This window comes from Seriola lalandi, unplaced genomic scaffold (genome assembly GCF_002814215.2).
Source record: "Seriola lalandi dorsalis isolate HSWRI2012SDOR001 ecotype SW California unplaced genomic scaffold, Sedor1 jcf7180002054375, whole genome shotgun sequence".
Lineage (NCBI taxonomy): Eukaryota > Metazoa > Chordata > Actinopteri > Carangiformes > Carangidae > Seriola > Seriola lalandi.
Window position 1 is genome coordinate 108,303 of NW_019524928.1, and position 22,212 is coordinate 130,514.

The 22,212-nt window shown below is 39.7% G+C and overlaps 2 protein-coding genes across 2 annotated transcripts; one reads left to right on the forward strand and one right to left on the reverse strand.

Moving 5' to 3' along the window:
* The first annotated feature begins 2,215 nt into the window (after positions 1–2,215).
* Positions 2,216–12,863, forward strand: lrrc40 (leucine rich repeat containing 40). The gene is made up of 15 exons (XM_023408872.2): positions 2,216–2,445; positions 3,515–3,696; positions 4,065–4,138; positions 4,586–4,715; positions 4,829–4,952; positions 6,296–6,435; positions 6,727–6,899; positions 7,761–7,851; positions 8,607–8,652; positions 9,171–9,273; positions 9,833–9,940; positions 10,459–10,569; positions 11,171–11,248; positions 11,608–11,793; positions 12,197–12,863. Exons 1-15 carry the CDS (start codon positions 2,301–2,303, stop codon positions 12,300–12,302), a joined length of 1,797 nt encoding a protein of 598 aa, XP_023264640.1. The 5' UTR covers positions 2,216–2,300; the 3' UTR covers positions 12,303–12,863.
* Positions 12,864–14,005: 1,142 nt separating this feature from the next.
* ptmaa (prothymosin alpha a) lies at positions 14,006–21,533 on the reverse strand. Its single transcript, XM_023408877.2, has 5 exons — positions 21,347–21,533; positions 17,871–17,939; positions 17,689–17,773; positions 15,954–16,033; positions 14,006–14,675 (listed from the first exon to the last, which is right to left on the reverse strand). Exons 1-5 carry the CDS (start codon positions 21,389–21,391, stop codon positions 14,637–14,639), a joined length of 318 nt encoding a protein of 105 aa, XP_023264645.1. The 5' UTR covers positions 21,392–21,533; the 3' UTR covers positions 14,006–14,636.
* Between the last annotated feature and the right edge of the window lie 679 nt (positions 21,534–22,212).

Consider the following 22,212-nt stretch of genomic DNA (forward strand, 5'->3'; position numbering starts at 1 on the left):
AACTGCAGCTTCAAGTGATTTGTCTTATTTGGTTTGTGCATTGAGTTTTGACACAATGAGCCAAGTGTGTGTGTAATCTTTCTAACGGCTGCCTGGCTCTGCTGTCTTCAGCACTCGAGGATTTTTATTGTTACTGTAGATTAAACACGAGGTTCTTGTGAAGTTTATTTCAGATCATTTGTAAAATATTAACTTGATGTCGGCTTAATAAAACAGCCGAGGTCAGATGAGGCAATGGCACATTGATAAGTTCACACACGTTGAATTAGTATGTCCTGAATTTGCCTCACAATGTGATAGTAGGCTGTGTTCACAGACTACAGATACTCTGTACCTGAATGACAATTTAAATGTCGTTATCTCATTGTACCTTTAGTCTTAGTCTTTGTCTTTAGTCTTTGTGTTAAGACACATTTTATCAGTGGTCATCCAGCAGACGTTGGGCCTATTGTGTATGATTTCCTTATAGTATTGTATTACAGTTTCTCTGAATTGCTGAAACCATAAATTCCATTGTCTGACCTAAACACTCAGTGGCCTGAACCCACTTATTGAATCAATCGCTCTTTTGGTAAAAACCATAAACTATTTTAACCTTGTTAGACACAAGTTTCAGATCTCTAAACATATTTTCACTCATTAGAAAACACTGATGCGTAACGGTAAACACAGGTAGCATAAGTTTCAACACAAGTACAGCTCAGATGTCGTAGCTTAAGAGTGCACAGGTTGATGAAGGTTGAAGTTGGAGGGAAATAATCTAGGGCCTAGACCAAGAAAACATATATAGCATTATGCAAGTCTATATGATAATGTAATTCCACAATAGCACTTTAATTTTCCACAAATGTATGTGTCATGTGTTGCGAGTAAAAATGAAAATGAAAATGCGATAAAGCAATTTTCATTTTCACATTCTTGTATGGGCAATCTAGGACCATATTAAAATGAAAATGGAAAAGCTGTTTGAAAACAGCTTTTGACATTTCATTTTCAAAGTCTTAACCTGCTCTACAATCGAAAATGTTTAAATGCAATTTGCAAACCATCTATTGCATTCCCATTTCCATGTCACCACACTCTTTTGAGGTCAAAATGAAAATGAAAATGCAATTTTATAACAATATGAAAATGGAAATCGAATTTGACATTTCATTTTCAAAGTCTTTAAGGTATCATTTGTAAGATCGTGCTACTTGCTCCACCTCCATGGGGCAGCATTGCACCTCTTCGCCCCTGTCCAGTTAATCATGTTGTTGTTTTCCCCATGTTCCTTATAATTTATTATTTATATGTGCATTTATTGTTGAAAGTTAAAATTGTTGATAGCTCTGAAACATATTATGAGTACTTGTAATACAAATAGTATGTTTTTATTTACCTATAAAAATATGAAGGCAAGGGGATACTGCATGATACATGGGTATCAGGCTATAGCAGCATAAGAAAGGGATGATGACATCATCACAAAGGCAGAATCAGAAAATAAGGTATATTGCCAGGTAGGTTTTTACTTACAAAATATTTGGCTTGGTGTTTGGTGCAGTATCCAATAAAACCATTAACAAGAAATAACAATAAAAAGGTAAATACTGCAACATTCAAAAAGATAAATATACATAGATACACATATTAAAAAAATAAAACTTAAAACAGCAACCAAGCTGCTGGGGAGGCAGCCATAGACTGTATATAAAACTTTTAAATATATATATATCTATATGCATACACATATATATATATATATATATATATATATATATATATATATATATATATATAATTATAAAGGCTGGGTTAATTTGAACTACTTTGTTTACTACTGGACAGCTTAAGGTATAATAATATATGGTAATTATTAGTTGATTTTATTTTGTATTATTAATCTGAATCTGCAATTGGTCAATAAATCAGCTGTCAAATGTAGTAAAGTGGCTGTAAAGTTCAAGTAGAGTCTCTCGAAAATGTACTAAAAATAAATATTGTTACATTCAAAATGCTAACCTTCAAAATAAAATCAATTTTATTTTTCATTCTGTCACCATTAATGTAGGTGGATCACAGATTTCAAGGATATAGATGTTTTCCTTAAATCGTGACAAATTGTGTCTGAAAGGAATATTTGACGTTTTGTTGCACGTCTTTAGTGAAGTTGGCAAGGACCACGCTTTTATTCTGAAGGATCTCTGACGGAAGAGTCCTTTTTCGTCGCCGCTGGCGGGCGGAACGCGGACAGTTTGGGTGTGGAGGTAAACACAGGTCACAACTGCCGAGACTTACTTTAACCAAAGACGCCGACAATGTCTCGTTTCAGAAAGCCGGAGAAGGTGGACTCTCTGGCGGGTTTCAGGACGGAGGAGACCGAGCCGACGGTTCCGTACGGTCTGCTGAAGGCAGCCAGGAAAAGTGGGCAGCTCAACCTGTCCGGCCGAGGGCTGACAGAAGGTAATGTTCACTTATTAGCTAGCTTACACAGCTACAGAACCACTACACGTATTATACTGTCTTTCAAATGAGTTAAAAGGTCAAATCCTGTCAAAATGGCGCATAAAAATGTGGACGTTAACGCTTAGAGTGTGAAGACATTACTTCAACACTGTATCCCACTGTCTTGGAGACACAGATGAATAATGCTGTAGTGGATTTTTAGGTGTATTCTTCTAATTATGGAAAAATGATTAGTTTTTAAAACTGTATAACTATGCTTGAGTTATTTAAAGTTACATAGTATATATTTTATGTTGTATTAATGGCAGCATATTACACAGAATTCGTGTGAAGTATAGTCTACCTGCTGTCATGTATTTAAATGATCAGCTGCTCTTAGAGACACTTTCAACCACCAAACATGTAATAAATGTAATATATGACATACATGAAAACATCACTTTTGATACAGGGACATATATGTCATATTATGTGAAGATCTACTTTTATAACATACATGAAATAAAATTTGTATATGTACGTACATACATATATAAATATTTCTGATGAATGTTTATCTGGTAAAACTTGTTGCAACAAAATATGTTAATGATATATATTTAATTTATATACAACTTGCATATTAAAGGTCTATATGTTTGTATTTGTGTTTCTTATTAATATCTCTATCTGTCAATCTTCTTCATTCTGGGAACCCACTGTATACAATGACATATATTGACAGGCTTTGGGATGGATATATATATTTATCTAACGTGTCTACAATATAAGTGTATATAATAATAATAATAATAATAATAATAATAATATGTGGAGAATAAATAACTGTGTTTTATATTATAATCTCTTATATTCTACCAATGTTTGACTTTCACACTTTTTCAGCATTTCAGACATAAAACATTTTTCAGAGTTGAAGCTAATGAAGCAACTAAAGCAACCTTGTGATATGTGCATTAAAATTTACAATCATAACTGTTTCTCTTTGACCATTTGAACTAGTGTGTGTGTGTGTGTGTGTGTGTGTGTGTGTATGACAGCTACTTTATATTAACACTTGTCTCAGTCCCTCAGAACGTGTACCGTCTGAACGTTGACACACCGGAGGAGGCCGACAAGAACGTGTCCTTTGGCGCATCAGAACGCTGGTGGGAACAGACTGACCTCACCAAACTACTGCTCTCATCCAATCTGCTCACACAACTGTCTGATGACATTACACTACTGCCTGGACTCACGACGCTCGATGTAAGTAATGGCAATAAATTGTGAAAGTGAAATTTGCTTTGTGCCAAACTCCTTTGACTTAATTATAAAAATTCAAAATGTGCTTTATCTTTAAATTCTACAGGAGCTAAAACAGCACCGAGCATCTGTTATCATTATTTGGGATAAATTGACACAGAGCTCTTGTATTATGATCCCAGCCTATCTAATTAACTTTCTAACTTATCATCTATTGAGCCACTAACTCACTGAGTAAACACAACATCTATTGATTTTTATCATTTGTAGATGCTGATGAAGATGGTGTTACTGTGAGACGTCAGTTTTAATTATAAAACAAGAAGACATTTTCATTGTATCTGATTTAAAATGTTAATTTCCTCTTGCAGCTCCATGACAACCAGCTGAGCAGTTTACCTGGTGCTTTGGGAGAACTACAGGAACTCCAGCAACTGCGAGTCAGGTACAGACATATGCACAGATTTACTTATGTTTAAGTATGTATTATTATTTTTAAAAAAAAAACATAAAAGAAAAAAGAGACAATAATATAATTGTATATCACGCCGACCACCCGCAATAATTTCATATATTGCAATATTTGGGCTGGATTTTATTTAGGTATTACATTTCTATCACCCAAGCCTAATACACACACACACACACACACACACACACACACACACACACACACACACAGACACACACACAGACACACACACACATGTATTGGAACATGAAAACATTTCAAAGAATGAAAAACAACATGAACTAATCTTGTGACTTTCCATGATTTCAATGAGTAAAACTAGATTTCCAATTCAAATCTCTGACAGCAGAACTAAAAGTTATATTTATGATTTTAATATAAACTGAAATTGAATCTGTGTCTGTTCCCCCGTGTGGTCAGTCATAACCAGCTGACAACACTGCCAGTGGAGGTGTGTTCTCTGCAGAACCTCCGCAGCCTCACGGTCCAACAGAACCAGCTGGAGAGTCTGCCAGAGGAACTGGGGCAACTGAAGAACCTGACCGAGCTGGTAAATAACACAAACTGTGTGTAGTGTATTAACACTCCCAGCAGGCTCTGTCTGCTCTGCTGTGCTGTGTGATTGACTGACCGAGGTGTCCTGTTTGTCGGGGTTGAATAAAGGACCTGTCCAACAACCATCTGAAGGGCCTGCCGTCCGGCCTGGGCCGACTCACCTGTCTACAGAAACTGAACCTGAGTGACAACAAGCTCAGCTCTCTGCCCGACAGTCTGGCCCAGCTCACAAGTAAGACCAGCTGACTGTGTGTCGGCCTTTCTGCTTCATACACGCCAACTTTTCACACTTATGTAACCTAAATTATGTAATAACAGGAATGTTTATATCTGTGTTACCATACTTTACTATGATCTGCTCCTTTTTAATTTGCTTGTAAGACTGTTTGCTGTGAACTTCTTCCTTGTTTACCTGTTATTTTGATCATGTGAGTAAGATATAGATTTATAGATTCTGTTTTTACAGACTTTTACATTTTGGTTTTATTGATATTTGTGGAGCGACTGTCAATGAAAGTCAACACTTCCTGTGCAGATGTTTCACATTAAAAGCCCTCCAGTGTATCTGCAGAAGGATTTGAGTTTTACTGACAGAACAGTAACTGCAAAAAGATGGAAAAGAGAAATTCTTGGAAATAATTAATGAGTATTTCTGTCAAAACGAGAGGAAGTGAAAGCTGCAGGACGGTGAGCAAGACATGCTTCTGTCCTGATGGGTTTCGTGCTGCAGAGATGGATATTATCTGAATTTGCTTTTATGTGCAGTGAACCCTCTGACCTCGCCTTTATATGTCAGTGTTTAAAGTGTGTGAATTTAATAGAAACTGAATCTATTGACCTCCATGTCACGTGACGACCAAACAAACACACATCAAACTGTAACCTTGGAATAATTTTGCTTGGCTGAACATTAAAACTCAGTTCATAGTTTATTGAAGGCTGTGATGAAGTAGATATATTTCTGTTTGTTTGCTTTACATTTTAAAACGTCTTCATGAAGAATTGTCTGATTTAAACAACACTTTTGTTGCTTTAAAAAAAAAAATGTTTTTGTATAAACTATTTCAGACTGAACACAGTCCTGCACGGGGATTTGGTGAAATCCAATCCAGGAAGTTCAGTTGAAGCCACAGATTAATGTGTTTTAAAGGCTTATCACTTCACAATGGTTTGTAAAACTCAGAGGAGTTATCTTCTGTCACAATGAATCATGTCATGTCAATGTCACAAAGCAGTCCAGCAGGAACGTGCTCTTGCATGTATTTGATTGGCTAACACGATACCTCGCTGGCCAGATTCAGCTTTGTTGCCAAACGGTGCTGCATTGTTTTCCTTTCAAATAAATGAGGCGACTGCATTTTTTCTCACAGGGCTCTGAATGCTGAGACTCTGAGTGTGCGTCAAACAAACTTGTTGGTACAACGTGTCATCTGATCACATCTGAATTCAATCTATCTATCTATCTATCTATCTATCTGATGATGAGGATGAGGTGAAGCTGCGACTCACCGATCAGCTGACAGGAAAGTGTGTGATCTTGTTTGACTGACTGAGATCTGACTTCTGATTCGACAGATGTTAAGATGCTGGACTGCAGCAAAAACCAGCTGACTGACATCCCTGCCAGCCTATCAGGGATGCTCGCTCTGGAGCAGCTCTACCTTAGACACAACAAGCTCCGCCTCTTCCCACAGCTGCCTGCACCTGCGCTCAAGGTAACCATAGCAACATTATAGTTTCTCCACGTGTGAAACTCGTTTGTGTTGTGAATAATGGCGTCAGATTTACTGAGTTGTCGGTGTGTGTTGTTTCTCACTGAGCACTTTATTAGGAACACCTGTACACCTGCTTATTCGTGCAATTATCCAATCAGCCAATCACGTGGCAGCAGTGTAATGTATAAAATCCTGCAGAAACAGCTCAGGAGCTTCAGTTAGTGTGTGTGTGTGTGTGTGTGTGTGTGTGTGTGTGTGTGTGTGTGTGTGTGTGTGTGTGTGTGTGTGTAGGAGCTGTATGTTGGGAACAACCAGATTGAGCATCTGGAGGCGGAGCAGCTGGCCTGTCTGGCGGCCATCTCTCTCCTAGAGCTCCGAGACAACAAGATCAAAAGCCTCCCTGAACAGATCACCCTACTGAGCACGCTCACGCGCCTCGACCTCACCAACAATGACATCACCATGTAGGTCACCAGCATCATGACATCATCACCTCCTGTAGCATGACCACCGTGATCATTCAGCGCTCGCAGGGATTTCACCAGGTCACATACACACGTACCTCTGGTGTTATATTTGATATTTACTTTTCAAATATTCTATTTCTGTTAAATCGAATAGATCTAAATTATTTTTGTGTGATGGTTGGGGTGCATGCACAGGTTTAAGCCAGTGGTGAACCATGAGTATTAGAGCTGGGCCTTCAACTCGACGCAGATATAGAAAATATATAATAAAAAAATAGATAATTATATGTATATGGAAAATATTCTTGCGTATTTTTTGTAAATGTCACGTAGCAAGAATATGAATAGAGCTATAAGCAACCTTATATTTTGTATTAATCAAATAGAACTTTTCTATTAATAAAAACTTTTGCATGTGACCGCGCTCATTTGAAAAAGCTCCGCAATGAATAAGTGATTTGTTTTGTTTTCATATCGTCATCAATGTTTTGGACTAATTTGTCAATCGTTCAACAACAGTAGGTGTATAACACCCCAAAAGCTGTTTATAGACCGACAGAGGAACGAGTGTTGAAAAGTTTAGAGATAGTCTTGGATAAGCTCTTCTTTACGGCTTTGAAAGTTGTCCTTGGACTTGGATACAGTTACCAGACTACAGTTTCCAACTGAGACAGTAAATTTTCTTCTTTTTCGACCTTTGGCTTGTAGCCTACAGCAAACCCCCCAACACATTTCAGCCACAGACATTTTCCTTGCTTGAAGCCCTGCCAACAGCTAACTCTGCACTGTTGAGTCCTGCAGAGCTAATGTTAGCATCTAAGACTGTTTTTCATGTGAACTGGGGTCTGTCTCTGTCAGTCTTCCAGCGTCTCTCAGCCTGCTGCCCAATCTGAAGGTCTTGCTGTTGGAGGGAAACCCTCTGCGAGGAATCAGGAGAGACCTGCTCACTGTAGGTGACACACACAAACACAAACACAGTAAAAGTAAAACACAGCAGAGAAAACTGAAAACCATTCTAATGGATGTGAATTAATTATGAAGGTGAAACACAAAACTAGTTTGTTTAAGTCTGAGAATAGCTGTTCCACCTCAGTGACGGGGAGAGATGACCGGCCGTTAACCGACAAGATCAAAGTGTGAATGGCTTATTTTATTACACGTGCAGAACCGGCATAATAACTTCCATCTCCCGTGTAGGAAAATATTTTATAACTTAAAATAAATAGCAAGTAGTAGCCAGACTTTGTAACGTATAAACAGTTTAACAAAACGAAAACACACATTGAATCCTCCAGCGCCGAGAGCACTGTAAGGAAAACCACTTCCTCCTCCTCCTCCTCCTCCTCCTCCTCCTCCTCCTCCTCCGCTCTCAGCTATTTAATGATCAATAACAGCAAACAGGTGACCTCAAAATAAAACAAACAGGCCAGGCATACCTCATTGGATAAATATCCAATGAGGGTGGATTGTCTCTCGTGTGCACGGTTTTAAATTGTTTAACTGATAGTATTAATCCGGTCAAATTTCTTATTGTGGGTTAATTATTAATGTCCCTACCACAGATGTTACAGTTTCGATGGTTCTGAATATGAACTTTCACATCAGCTGCTAATGTTCAGCACCGTCTTCGTGAGAAACAAACATCCATGTTAATTTTTCTAACTGCTGACACTCCTCTCCTCTTCACCTCTCCTCTCGTCACAGAAAGGAACCAATGAGCTTCTGAAGTATTTAAGAGGAAGAATCAAAGGTAACGTTCACATGTTTCGGCTTGTGATGGACAATAAAGTTTGATTCTGATTCTAATTGTTTCAAAGATGAAACCAAAACCACAGAATCAGACTGATTTCTCTTCCACATGTTGGTCTGAAATCTCCTGCACTGGAACTGCAGAGAATAATAAATGATCTGCGTGTGGAGGTTCATCCTTGATCCTGTGATCAATATGAGTAACAAAATAATCTCAGCTCAACATCCACTAACTACCCTTTTCATAGTTTTTAACCACCTCTCATGGTCTTCATCAGGGAGTTGGAAGGGCGTGGTGCTCTGGGCCTTGGTCTCATGTTGCAGTTTAATTACAGGGATCATAGATAGAAAACCTTCAGTAAAGCAGCGTTTTTCTGAATATAGAGATTGTGTTTAATAGGTAATGACATTTGGCACCTCACAAGTGAAACTCTAAAGTTCCCATGTTTACTTTAGTCACAAGACTTAGTCGACTGAATGTATTGACGCTGCTAAACTTTCTGGTGTTTGTATGTACAGAGGAGCCAGAGAGAGCAGGTGAAGGACATACAGCCATGACGTTACCCAGCCAGGCCAGCGTCAATGTACATAGCATTAAAACTCTCAAATCACTGGTGTACAGGTGAGTGATGGACACACACACACATACACACACATTTGTGTTTCCCAAAAACGAAGTCAAGAAACAGGTGACCCTCCAGAGGTCGGAAACAGCTAAAGAATCCTGAAGAACAAATATTGGTGAATTTTTGTCAGACGTCCTGAAGAGCTTCCTGCCTCTGTGCGTCCTGTAGGTGTGTGAGGAATATGAGGAAATATTAGTGACATGTCAGGTGCACTCACCTTGACCTGACCTCCAAATAGAGTCGTTTAGAGAAGCTGCATAAAAGTTTGTTTCCAAGCTCCGTCTGACTGCTCATGTTACTGTCACTGCGTCCTCAGACCTCAGTGTTTACTTTGGTGAGTAGAGTAAAAAAATTAATGATCAAAATCAAAATAAGATCAAAGTTGTAATAAACTCAGAAGATGCTTCAAAGCTGCAGAGTTTGATGTTAATCTGCATTTATTTCTTTCACATTTGATTCAATGTTTATTTCAAAATGTTGCTGGTTTAAGGGTTTAGTTACACCCTAGTTACTGTGTGTGTGTGTGTGTGTGTGTGTGTGTGTGTGTGTGTGTAGTGAGAAACAGGCAGGTGTTATTCCAGATGAGGTGTTTGATGCTGCAGCAGATCAGGGTGTTACCACTGTTAACTTCAGCAAGAACCAGCTGACCTCCATACCTCCCAGGTACACACACACACACACACACACACACACACACACACACACACACAAACACACTCACCTATACACAGCGTGGATGATGCACTTAGACTACTATCTTGATAACTATTTATTAGACAGGGCCATTAATCAAGTCTGATTGGATGATTTACCTCTAGCAGAATGATATGATGAGAATTCTTGACCATCTAAATCTTCATGTAAGAAACTAATAATGTGGAGGTTAAATCATAAACGTTGTCCTGATGATCACAGGTTTAATCTCTCCTGTCACACAGAATATTATCAAAACAACAGTTATAGGAGACTGAGTACGAGCTGATTGATCGGTTTCATAACATCTAGGATCAGATGTGTGTGAGCGTTGACTTCCTGTACAGACTGTGAAGCTTTTTGTCACTGCTGCCGCCGCCACCTGCTCCCGCCCCGTTCCCGGGCACGACACAGTTCATCTGTAATGAGCCTGTTGTATCATCAGAGAAAAGCTGTTTGTACCAATCAGACTAACTGTGTGTTCACAGACTGGTGGAGTTCCACTCCTCACTGTCAGACGTCAACCTGGGGTTCAACAAACTGACCTGCTGCTCTCCTGATGTCTGCAAGTTACTGCAGCTGACACACATCGACCTCAGGTACACACACACACACACACACACTCAGATTTACAGTATGTTTACATGACTGTTCTCTGTTGTGACGTCTTCAAATGTCTTGTGTTGTTCAACAGTTCAAACATATTCAGTTTACAGTGATGTAGTTATTCACATCAGTGATCATCACACCATCAGCCTCCCTCAGTATTTTCTTTATATCACGTCACATACATGCAGCATGTAAGCAAATAGGAATCAAATGAGTCCAGACATAATGTTTTTTAACATTGTATGAAACAGGAAGATAAGATATGATAAGATAAACCTTCACTGATCCCACACCGAGGAAATTCACTTGTTACGGCAGCATAGAAAAACGAGGTAGAAGAAATCAAGTATAACAATAGAATAAAGTAGAAAAATAACAAGTCAAGCATAAATAAGAAGGTATATACATTATAAGTACTTGCATTTGTAGAGATATTAACAAAGATATTTACATATTATTATATTTGCATCCATGAAGCAGAATTCTGAATTGATGAATAAAGTTACAGGAACAGGATTTTGATATAGAAGCGCCAGTGAAGAGCTGCATGTTGCACTTATGATCTTTATTTTGGTCTTCTTCTTCTTTCAGGAATAACCAGCTGAGTGATTTACCACCTGACATGAAGAGCTTAACTAAACTACGCTCCATTATCCTCAATTACAACAGGTAACTCACTGTTTCTGGATCAGTTCACCTCTGAATTAAAACCTCCTCATCTGTTCACTTAACTTCCAAACACACACATCAGCTACGTCAGTTTTATTTTTATGTTTTCATGGATACTTTCCCTAAAGTACAGAATTAATATATTAATATTAAAGCTGTTTCCACGGCAGCTGAGCCATTCTTTAATCAGCTGACCGATCAATAAACAGTCCGGTAAAAACCTAAGCTCCTCTCTCCTTTTCCTCCGAGACACATTTAAAGTTGAACATCCCCAGTGATCAGAGAAAGCAGAATTAATTGAATTTAAAACACCCATAATGCATCTGTCAGCTGGACCGTCTCCTGCACTTTGCTCACAGGTTCAAGTCCATCCCTGAAGTCCTCTATCAGATTTCATCCTTGGAGACGGTGTTGCTTGGTAACAACCAGGTGGGCGCAGTGGACCCTGGTCTTCTGATGAAGCTGGTGAATCTGTCGACGCTGGATCTGTCAAACAACGACCTGCTGAACGTCCCCCCTGAGCTGGGCCTGTGCTCCAGCCTCAGGTAGGACGCACACAGTCTGTAGCTGCTTCACTGCAGCTGCTGTTTCTGCGGTTTTCAGACTGAGGACAGTGACACTGATGCTGTTCGCTACTTTCTCTGTGTGATGTCCACTGCTAGGAATCAAATTATGATCATTAGATGTTACTGACCGAATTGTTCGTCACTTTCTCTCAACCTGCATCATGTATTTGTTCTTAGGAGGATAGTTAAAGTTAAAGGAAGTGAAGGGAAGTCGGTAGGTTAGGATTGGTTCCTGAGGTTTGTGACGTACGAAACCCTGAATTTGTTTTTATGAGACTGTGAAGGTGGAAACACTCAGTCAAGGTGTTGATGATTATTTCACTCATCATGTCTCGTATTAAAAACATCATATTAACGAGATGAAACACGTTTCGTCCCTCAGGTGTCTCAGTCTGGAGGGGAATCCGTTCCGCTCGCCCAGAGCCGCCATCGTGGCCAAAGGAACAGACGCAGTGATGGAGTACCTCCGCAGCCGCATACCTACATGACCTCTGACCTCAGCCGGGACAGCTCCACCACCGTCATCAACACAGACCTTAACTGACCTTAAAAAAAAAATTCTCCTTTTTTAAATTAATTTTTTGCATTTAAATGCTTCAACCAACAACCTGATTTTTGAACCATATTTTACACAAGTGTATGATTCAGTTCACAGTAAAAACTGAACCAATCACAAAGAGGCAATCAATCTTAATAAAGTTGTTGCGAAGGATTATAAATGAGTGGTGTGAATTTTATAACAGGCCCAGTGTGAGCTCTGTAAGAAGGCCCATTAAAACATAACGAGTTTTCTTAGCTGTTAAAGCAGAATTCATGCAGATAATAATAATAATAAAAAGTCTGTCCCTCCTGCTTGGTGAAGTGAATTGTGGGTTTGCCGACCTCTTTTCACGACTCATCGAATCCCACGAGTCTCATCCTCACGAGGACTGAGACTGTCCCACTTCATGGTTCATCACACACTCAAACATTCAGCTCTTCTGTGGTTTGTTTACACTACAACAAAATCGATGTTTACCATGTTTATAATAAAGGAAATTGATAATTCATTATAATTCATAATACCATCTGCAGTTATTATTATTACGCCTTTTTTTTCTCTCTCCTTATTTTTCTTTGTTGTATCCTGTTATATGTTCAACCCAAACTTTTGTCACTATTTTTGCACATAATTTAATAAAGGAAGAAAAAAAAGGATTTATAAATGGTTTATATTGATGCAGGCTCACTATTTGGCAAGATCAAGTTAATGCTTACTATTCATTAATTTCTAATGAGTTACTACCATTTATAACTGGTCAAATGAGCCTTATTATAAAGTGTAAAACATATCATCAATTATTAATGATAAAGCTCCATTTTACTAGTTATAAATACTAGTAACTTGATCCAGCCAAATAGTGAGCCTGCATCAATGTATGAAAACTGTTATAACTTGTTTATTATCATTTATTTATGATTAATAAAGTGTCAATAATCTAATTATAAACCATTTATAAATCCTTTATATGGGTAGTCTTATTGTGAAGTGCTACCAACATTTCCTGTATATAAAAAGCAGAAATGGGAAATGTGTGTCGAAACTATAAGAAATAATTTAATCTATATTTATATATTTTTTATAATATTTATATTACTCTTAATATCTTATGTTAATAATCTGGATCTATAATCAACACTATTTGATCACTGACGTCCAGAGTTGTCTGCAGCCTGATGCTCGCTCACATCACTCACTCCTGCACCACATACAGAGATGCTGTGACAGACAGAGCCTCCGCTGCACCGACAAACTTTATTGAAACTGTCAACCAGGACAGGTGCAACCTGACAAGCTGAATATTTTTTCGAAATAAGAGTCTCCATTAGTTAATATGCCACTTTGCATTTACGTGACATATTAACCAGTTATCTAAAAAAAACAAAAACAACAATAATTTAAAAATAACTAAAAAACTAAACAAATCTGGATGCCAACTTTAATGTATGACCACAACATCACGGAGTTTAGTGGATGATCTCCAGGCTGTTCAAACAGAGAAATCTGCTGTGGTTGGGGCTGAATTTTATTTTGAAGCTGTGGAAATAGAGTCACATCTGAGCACTACTTCCTGTTGATTCTCCTCTTTCTTCTTCCTGCAGGTGTGCTCAACCTCTGACAGGTATATAACTAACACGGTTTACAAACCAGCAAAATGAAATGACTGTTTATTGATCAACCAAATAGCACAGACAGAAGAACATCAACATCTGGCCTTGACAGACAGACAGACAGACAGACAGTGACAGACGGACAGAAGATACAGCCTTTGAATCTCATACAAACTAACAGTAATACACAGTCAGCGCTCTGAGAAGTGCTGAGTCACTGTAACTCTTCCCATGCCACTACGAGTCAACACACACCTTGTCGAGACCCTAAGCAGAAACCTAATGTAATTACAGTGAGCCTGTGTGTGTATCTGTGTGTGTGTGTGTGTGTGTGTGTGTGTGTGTGTGTGTGTGTGTGTTTTGTTGGTTGTGGTAAAGGGACGGATGCCTCTGGTTGGCTCACACAGGATGTGGACGGCTGATGACGAGTCTGGATCTAAAAGTCCTCAAAGCACCACTTGATACCCAGAAAGATCATTGTTGCAAAATGGCCGACCTTGTTACAATATTTACAAAAATATAAAATGTAAATAAAAATACAAACTAATTCTGTTTTTTAAAAGTATTCTTGTTACGAAGGGAGGACTGAGGTGTCGGAGGTTCGCTGGAAAACCGTCTCGCTGTCTCTCGATGGCGTCGTCGTCCCCCAGACAGAGCCAGCGCCGCAGACTCTACTGATCTGTCTTCTGCTTCTTGGTTTCAACTTCATCCTGGAGACAAAGGAAGAACAAGGTGAGAAGTGTCATCTCAGGTAAATATAACACCTGTAACCACACCGTCATCGAAATACAAGCCGATCTGTTGGTTAGAAAAGTCTGTAATGTCTATATATGTCCAGTAATAAGACATTTCTGGACATTTATATTGGACATTACAGACTATTTGAAACAAGATCTCTCACAGGTGAAATGTTTTCAACTATCCGCTAAGAAAAGGAAACTACAGCTGCGTCACTGACGCGAGGGACAGACTGAAAGAGAAACTCATTTATTTTCATGACTTATTTTTCTTATATTGCAAATTGCAAAAGAAAAAAATGAAGTGCAATGAAAAATATAATTTAACTAAATAATACTGAAGACTGTTATTAAACCGTCGTGCATCTGAATATTTATTTATACCTTTGAGTGAAAGCGGCTGTCGCTGCATCATAATGATGATGAATTATGGGAAATTAATTTAGAAGATGCAGCTACAGCGACAGTAGCTAAAAGTACATCCAAGTGTTTCCATGACGATTGTCAGTTTCCTGTTTTTCTGTTGAATTAACTGATTCAAATCTTTCCTCTACGGCTGTGACAAAAGAAGAAGAAGCACCAAAACTGAACTCCATCAACAATAATAATAATACTATTAATAAAAATATAATAATAGCTCATCCCATGACATCCACCCGTGACCTCTAGCTGACTGAGTGATGTCCAGTCTCTCATTATTGATTGTTGATGGAGTCTCCATCTTGAGACTCACTGTTACACTGTGTGCTTTGAACTTTTTAGTGTCCCCTGGAAACACTTCCTGTTGTGTTGTAGGACTGAATTTGCGTCTTTGCGTGTGTTTTCTTAAGCTGCAGTACGTTGAGCTCTCAGGGCCGCTGTACAGATGCATTCTGGGCCGTCTGTGAGGGTTTCCCCTTCACGCGCAGTGAAAACCTTAGATCAGCCTAAAAGGTCACATGTCACTCCGCTGCTCATCGACCTCTGGCTCTGCTCCAATCCGCTGGAGTCATTCAAACTTACGCTCGTTCTCGGACGCGGTCGTCTGGCGTCACCGCCCGTCTCCCTCTCCATCCTATTAAACAGACGCACCTGTACCTGAGAAACGTTTTGACCTTGTGTTCTGTAGTTTCCTCCTTGACGACCTCGGCTTATATTCCATCCACCTCCATCATACTGTTGTGGAGCGGGACCACCTGTCCGTGTTCGGTCGCCGCTCTTTCTACGACTGAAGGCATGTAGCTGCTGTAATGTGAAGCGCCTCCTCCTCACCTCTTCATCATCGTCATCCTCAGCTGCTCTCTTCCCCGTCGGCCCATCAAGGTCGTCTTCTTCGTCGTCCTCTTCATCACCTGAGCGCACACACAGATAATCAGAGTGAGGCTTGGGGTCGGCCTGTGTCACATGACCTGGATAACACCTGGATAACACCTGGATAACACCTGGATAACACTGCTCCCATCATGTTACCGTGTGTTTACAACTAAGTTAATATAGGATTACACTTAACCTTCAGTAAACATGAGCCTTATCTTCTAACAGTGTTAATAATGTTCAGCCTTGTTCCCGTTCACACTGGTAACACCTAATGAAGAAAGACACTAAAGGTAGACGTGAACCCGGCTTTGAACGTATTTAGGAGAAGCTCTCAACGTCACTATGAGACACCTGCTGCTGGAGAGAGTTTCCCTCCATGTAAACAGATAGGACGACTACAGAATATAAGTACTGCAGTTACAGGAAATTAAACTTCACTGAAGTCTGTAGCTGGACAAAAGTAAAATAAAGCATGTATAACAATTAAAACTGCGTGAGTTACTAAGTTCTTCTTCAGTCTCCATTTGTCACGACAGGAAAACACACAACTCTGCCAAACAGAGTCACACACACACACGCACACACACACGCACACACACACACACACACACACACACACACACACACACCGCTGTGGTTCTGTGGTTCAGCTGTAAACCAGGGTCTGAACAGCACGAAGCATAACTTTGTGATATCATTGTGGACAGTTCTCTTTTTTCAAGCTCACGTTAAATTTTCATTTCTACATCGTGTTATTTATGTTATATCATGATCTATATATAATATATCCCTTTTTTATATAAATGTCCAATATTATCTAGTTCTAGTGATATCTAGTTTTTATTCACTCACTAAAAACAAAAATGTTCTCCTGGTTTAAATTGAATTAAATAAGAAAGCAACAACAGGAAGTTGCATCATTTGACTTTCCAAGATGCTCAAAATATTTAACCTCCTGACAGAAACTGAATATAATGAAGTTTAAATGGTTTAACTCCAGGCTCAGGCTGCACCATTCATCCAAATATAATCAAAATTGCAATATGGCCAAGTGCAATATCCAAATCACAGGAACTGTAATTTTTTTGATAAAAGGTAAAATGTGTCTCAACGTTGTTACAAATCATATTCTCCAGACGTGAAAGAAACATGTTTGTTTGGTACAAGACCGACAAAAATCTCATAATCATCATTTAAATATTTTTTAAAATGAAAAAACAATCACTTGAACTGAAGTTATAAGTTTACTGACGTCGGTTCAGTCCGAGACATTGTGCAGTTGCTCAGTCTGGCCACCAGGCGGCAGACCGACCCTTCTGATCTCCTGACTGTCGTTCACAGTGTTTACATGTTAACCAGCACACAGCTGCTGCACCAGTCCCAAAGAAACATTCCCCTGTAACCAGGACTTCACTTCCCTTCAGGATCATTTCCAGCAACAGCAGTTACATTAATAGACAGCGGCCATTAATCAGACTTCAGACTCTGCCACCAATGTGACTGTGAACCACGGCTGAGAGCTGCTACAGTGTCAAAGTGTTATTTGAACTGCTGTTATGAAAATTCAGCTGCTTTCACAAGTACAGTGAAGGTGATTGTTAATTTGGCAGACAAGCAACCAACCATCAGTTCTAATATATATATATAATTTTTTTCTGGCAACATCATCCATAATAAAGAGTGTGTGTACCCTCTGCATCCTCGTCATCGTCCTCATCTCCCACATCCTCCTCGTCCTCGTCTACCTCGTTCTCCTGCTCGCCGTTCTCCTCGTCCTGACAGGGTGACACAGAGTTAGATTCGTCAGCAGCTGAGAGACAGGGACCAATCGTGTGCTGCGAGCAGAGCGAGAAACAAGAGGAGCCGTCTTACGGTTTTGCCGTTGGCAGCGGCCTCCTCTCCGTTCTCGGCCTCTTCGGTCTGTTTCTTCTCCTTCAGCTCCTGGAAGCGAAACATAATCTTATAAACAAGTGACCATCTTTATGAATGTAGTGTAGCGTAAACAACACAAGGACAAAAGAAAATGACCAAATCTGAGGACGCAGGACGATCTCCATGTTTTCAGGATGAACTTTAGTGATGAGTGTGAAGGGTCAACATTCAGCTCTCTCTGCAAAGTGTTTACACGCCTCAGTGTTTCTCTAAACTTTGTATTGTCTTTGTGTATTTTCTCTTGGCTGTGTACTCAAGCTGTCTGACTGCACTCTGTTCATCCTCTGTGTAGAGCAGGGAACAGCATTTTCATAAAGCAGACGCAGCTTCAACATATTATATCCAATACAGTATATGGCAAATATATTGTTGTTGTTTTTTTATTCTTGTGACATGCAGATGATTCATTTAGAGAATATGTGTCATATATATTGATTTACATGAAGCTGTTTGACCTGTAGCATTTCAAAAGTTCTTGCTGTAATACTTTACATGGAAATTTAAAAATTAGGAGCTTGATATCAAGAGCAGTGGATCCTGACCTTTTCCAACCCACGTGAATAAAATCTAAAAAATGTTAGTGGCCCACATCCAACTTTTTTTTTATAATAATAGTAATAATAATAATAAAAACTTCATTCATATAGTACTTTTCAAAACAGAGTTACAAATTGTTGTACAAACATAAAAACAAAAGAAAGCAATAAAAGACACAGAACACATAGTTTCATTAACACACGTCCCTACTTATAAACCACATGAACTATACTCGATAAATGCAGTTTACTCAAGTTCCAGTAGGGAAACAGGAAGTTGGTGAGAAAGTCTTGGTTTGGTTTCGAGCTGAGCTGTGTGACTGTGTCCTGCTGAAAAAGGAGGGAAACTCTCAGAGGTGTTTCCCCTCCATCCTCTTCACATTCTCCAAGCTGGGCTGCAAGTTGCCTTTTACAGTCAGGTGGTAGTTTACAGCTAAGCCCTCCTATTGGTCAGTTCTCTCTAAGTCCCTCCCACCTCCTACTCGCTGAAACCTGACACCTTCAGTCAGAGCAGAGCCTGGTGCAGAGACTGCAACTCCCAGCAGCACACGGGCCGATTATTCTCTGTCAGCTAATCAGATGCCAAAACAAGTAAATGTCTTCTGACAAAGTTCCTCACAGCAACACTGTGTTTATACTGATTACTTACTTACTTTACTTCTTTTAATTCTGTTAAGCACATAAAATGACCTCTGTGTATGATAATGTGCTGTACAAATCAATCTGCCTTGCCTGTGTATGATGGTATTACAACATTACACAGACAAGCTTCCTGGGCACCATGCTGCATGCAGCTACACATTCACCACAACTACCTGCTACCTGTCCACACAGAGGACTTCCTCACTGTTACATGAAGAGCAGGCCTCAGTCACTCTAACTTCACTTACATGGTTATCACAGTTTGGAGCATCCAGTTACTGTCTGATCTTTTCCACCAGACTCTCTTATAATCAACATAATAATAATAATAATAATAGTAATCGTTATTGTCCACAAATAAAAAAAAATGACCTTTGGCCTCACAGGCTGGTGAAAACAGATCATTGTGACTCACAAACAATAAATACAATAATTAAACACAGTGCACAGTTCGAACAACAATAACGGATATGATTCCAGTGTGAATGACGAGTTCAATAAAGTTATTGCATTTGGTGTAAAGGTCTTTCTGTAAATGTTCTTGGTTGCTGTTGGGGATCTATAGTATGAAGAGGATTAAGGGCCACGTGAGAATTTCTTAAATTTTTTTCTCAGAATTATGATTTTAAAATAAAATCCTCTTCCGTGCTACAGCGTCTTCCTGAAGGCAGTTTTGTAAATTCTTTATGAACAGGAACAGACAATTTCTCAGGCTTCGTCTCTCACCTGCATTCTGTATGTACACTCTATCGATCTATCGATCTATCTATCTATAGCTGAGTGGTTTACATCCTGCCTCTCTCGTCTTCTTTTTTTGCAGACCAGTCTGTTCCCCTCGCGCCCCCCTGCGGCTTGATGCACGCGCGGCTCAGTGAGCCAGGCACGAGCCCTGCCCCTCGCGCACCAGCTGCTTCAAGTAACAGAAGGAGAGAGAGAGAGAGAGAGAGAGAGAGAGAGAGAGAGAGAGGGCACGGTGGTCTGTGGTGTATACACATATATAAAACTATAAGTCCTACACTTCCGACCCACTGTTTCTCACCTGTCACCTGCTCCCTCGTGTTTCAAAGAGACAGACTTTTATTTTTGTAAGTGACGGCAGCTCTGAAACAAAACTGGGGGGGGGGGGGGCGGAAATCAACAATAACCGCCTTGGCATCCTCACACTCGCGCAGGCAGCAGGTACAGTTCAGGAAACCCAATCGAGGACGGCGGTAACGAAGAGGGAGAAGCCGCTGAAGCTCCTCCGCGCGACGGAGACAATAACACTAATAAACACATGAGCCGCGAGCGCGCGCTCCCAGCGATGGACCGGAGCTCGAGATGAATAAACTATAAGATTATTGTTCAGTCACGTCACAGATTAGTTACAACCTGATGAGACTGAGCTGACGGAGTGGTTATTATCCGTGTGTGTTAGTCCGCGTCTCAACACACTGCTCTCAGGTCCGAAAAAAAAAAAAAAAAAAAAAAAACTCCCTCGAAATAACAATTTATTTAACAATTAAACACATTTAAATTTTGTGTGAACATGCACGTGCACACCGAAACACGTGACACAAGATATGAGCACTCATCTTTTTTTTTTTTTTTATACAAAACAATATTTAACATTTAAAAACACAAAACAAAAAACAAAAAAAAAAAGCTGCTGAAGCTGTTTCCTTCTCACAAGCCTTCACAGTTTTGCATCCAAACACTCATTGGGCGGCAGCAGCGTGGTTAATGGAAAATGAAAGTCTTTATTTCATGAAATCAAACTGGTTCTGACAGCTCCACACAACAGCTGATAAGGTTTTTATTTACTCAGCCGATTCCACTGGCAAATCTTTCAGTGAGTTTGTCGACAGAGCTCCGTCCAAAGCGACCTGGATGGAGCAACTATGGAGCCCGTAAATCTAGTTAGTGAAATGACAGATAGGCATGTTCCCATCTCCTCATGTCTGGATCCACAGGCTTCAACCCGCCGAGGAAGCTGCTTTATTCTCTCTTTTCTCCCCACTCCTCATCCATTCTCACAGCTGCTTCACCTTTCATCTCAATGCACTGTTACAGTGCAGAGTTTAATGTCAAAATGTACTACACCCATAAGATAAAGATTTCAGATAGTGTTAAATACACGGAAGGTCTTCTTTTGTGTCGACCCTGAGCTTAAAATAGGCAAATTACTAATACAGTTATAAATGGAGGAAGGAGTTAGGAAAAGCATTGTGTCCTTATCTCTTCTTCTCTCGTCCTTACCTTGGCGCTCAGTTCCCCGCTGCTTTCTACTTTACTGTCCGCCATGTTAGTTGTACAAAAACAAATTAATATCCAGTCAAGAGTGTTGCAGAATTTGAAAAGAGAAAAGAAATCAGCCGTAGAGTCCTGACACCAGTGTGGCGGGGAAGAAAGGCGTTTATCCTGCCAGCGGCGCGTCCAGCAGCCGGAGCTCCTGCCTTTATAGACCAGTGGGAGGCGAAAGGTGTCCGGAGCTGCGCGCTGATTGGTCCATCAGCTTTGAAAATATTCAGCCTGCAATTGGCTCAGATGGAAACAATAGACAACCCTCTGTTGTGTTAGTGAGTGTGTCTTATCTCAATATGGAGCAAATTCTGTCCACACAAGTTTTTTTTCATGTTAAACCTGTCACTTTCTCCCTCTCGGGAGGACACACACACACACACACACACACGCACATGGACACACTGTAGGCTATAGCTTTAATCCTTTAATAAGTTGTGCAGTCCAGCACACTGTCATCTCAGTCATGTCCGCAGCTTACTTACTTACTTACTGACTAAACCAAGCAACTGTTATTTCTACAACCACTGCTGCAGCTCCGACTGTAACAGTGGAGCTGCCATTTTTAAAAGTACAACCAGTCATGTAAAAATTATTCATTTAATACATCATTTACTATAGGTTGCATATTAATGTTGTGGCTGCTCCAGGTGCTGATATGACTTCAAATACTGTTGTACATATCTACCAATCATCACATTCAATCAGTGTATATTAATCATATGAATTAGACTAAGAGTGAAATATTTAGTTTAGTCTTTATTATCTAGAAACAGTTAAAAAAAACGGCTTAGGGATTTAAACTGCACAAAGTGGAATTAATT

Bases quoted from the DNA above. Each gene is read 5' to 3' on its own strand.
- lrrc40 (XM_023408872.2), top strand. From the start codon at position 2,301: ATGTCTCGTTTCAGAAAGCCGGAGAAGGTGGACTCTCTGGCGGGTTTC. The intron at 2,446-3,514 runs GTAATGTTCACT...CACTTGTCTCAG, and splicing joins CGGCCGAGGGCTGACAGAAG to TCCCTCAGAACGTGTACCGT. The intron at 9,274-9,832 runs GTGAGTGATGGA...GTGTGTGTGTAG, and splicing joins CTCAAATCACTGGTGTACAG to TGAGAAACAGGCAGGTGTTA.
- ptmaa (XM_023408877.2), bottom strand. From the start codon at position 21,391: ATGGCGGACAGTAAAGTAGAAAGCAGCGGGGAACTGAGCGCCAAG. The intron at 17,774-17,870 runs GTAAGACGGCTC...TCACCCTGTCAG, and splicing joins CCGCTGCCAACGGCAAAACC to GACGAGGAGAACGGCGAGCA. The intron at 14,676-15,953 runs GTGAGGAGGAGG...CTTTGTCTCCAG, and splicing joins AGGATGACGATGATGAAGAG to GATGAAGTTGAAACCAAGAA.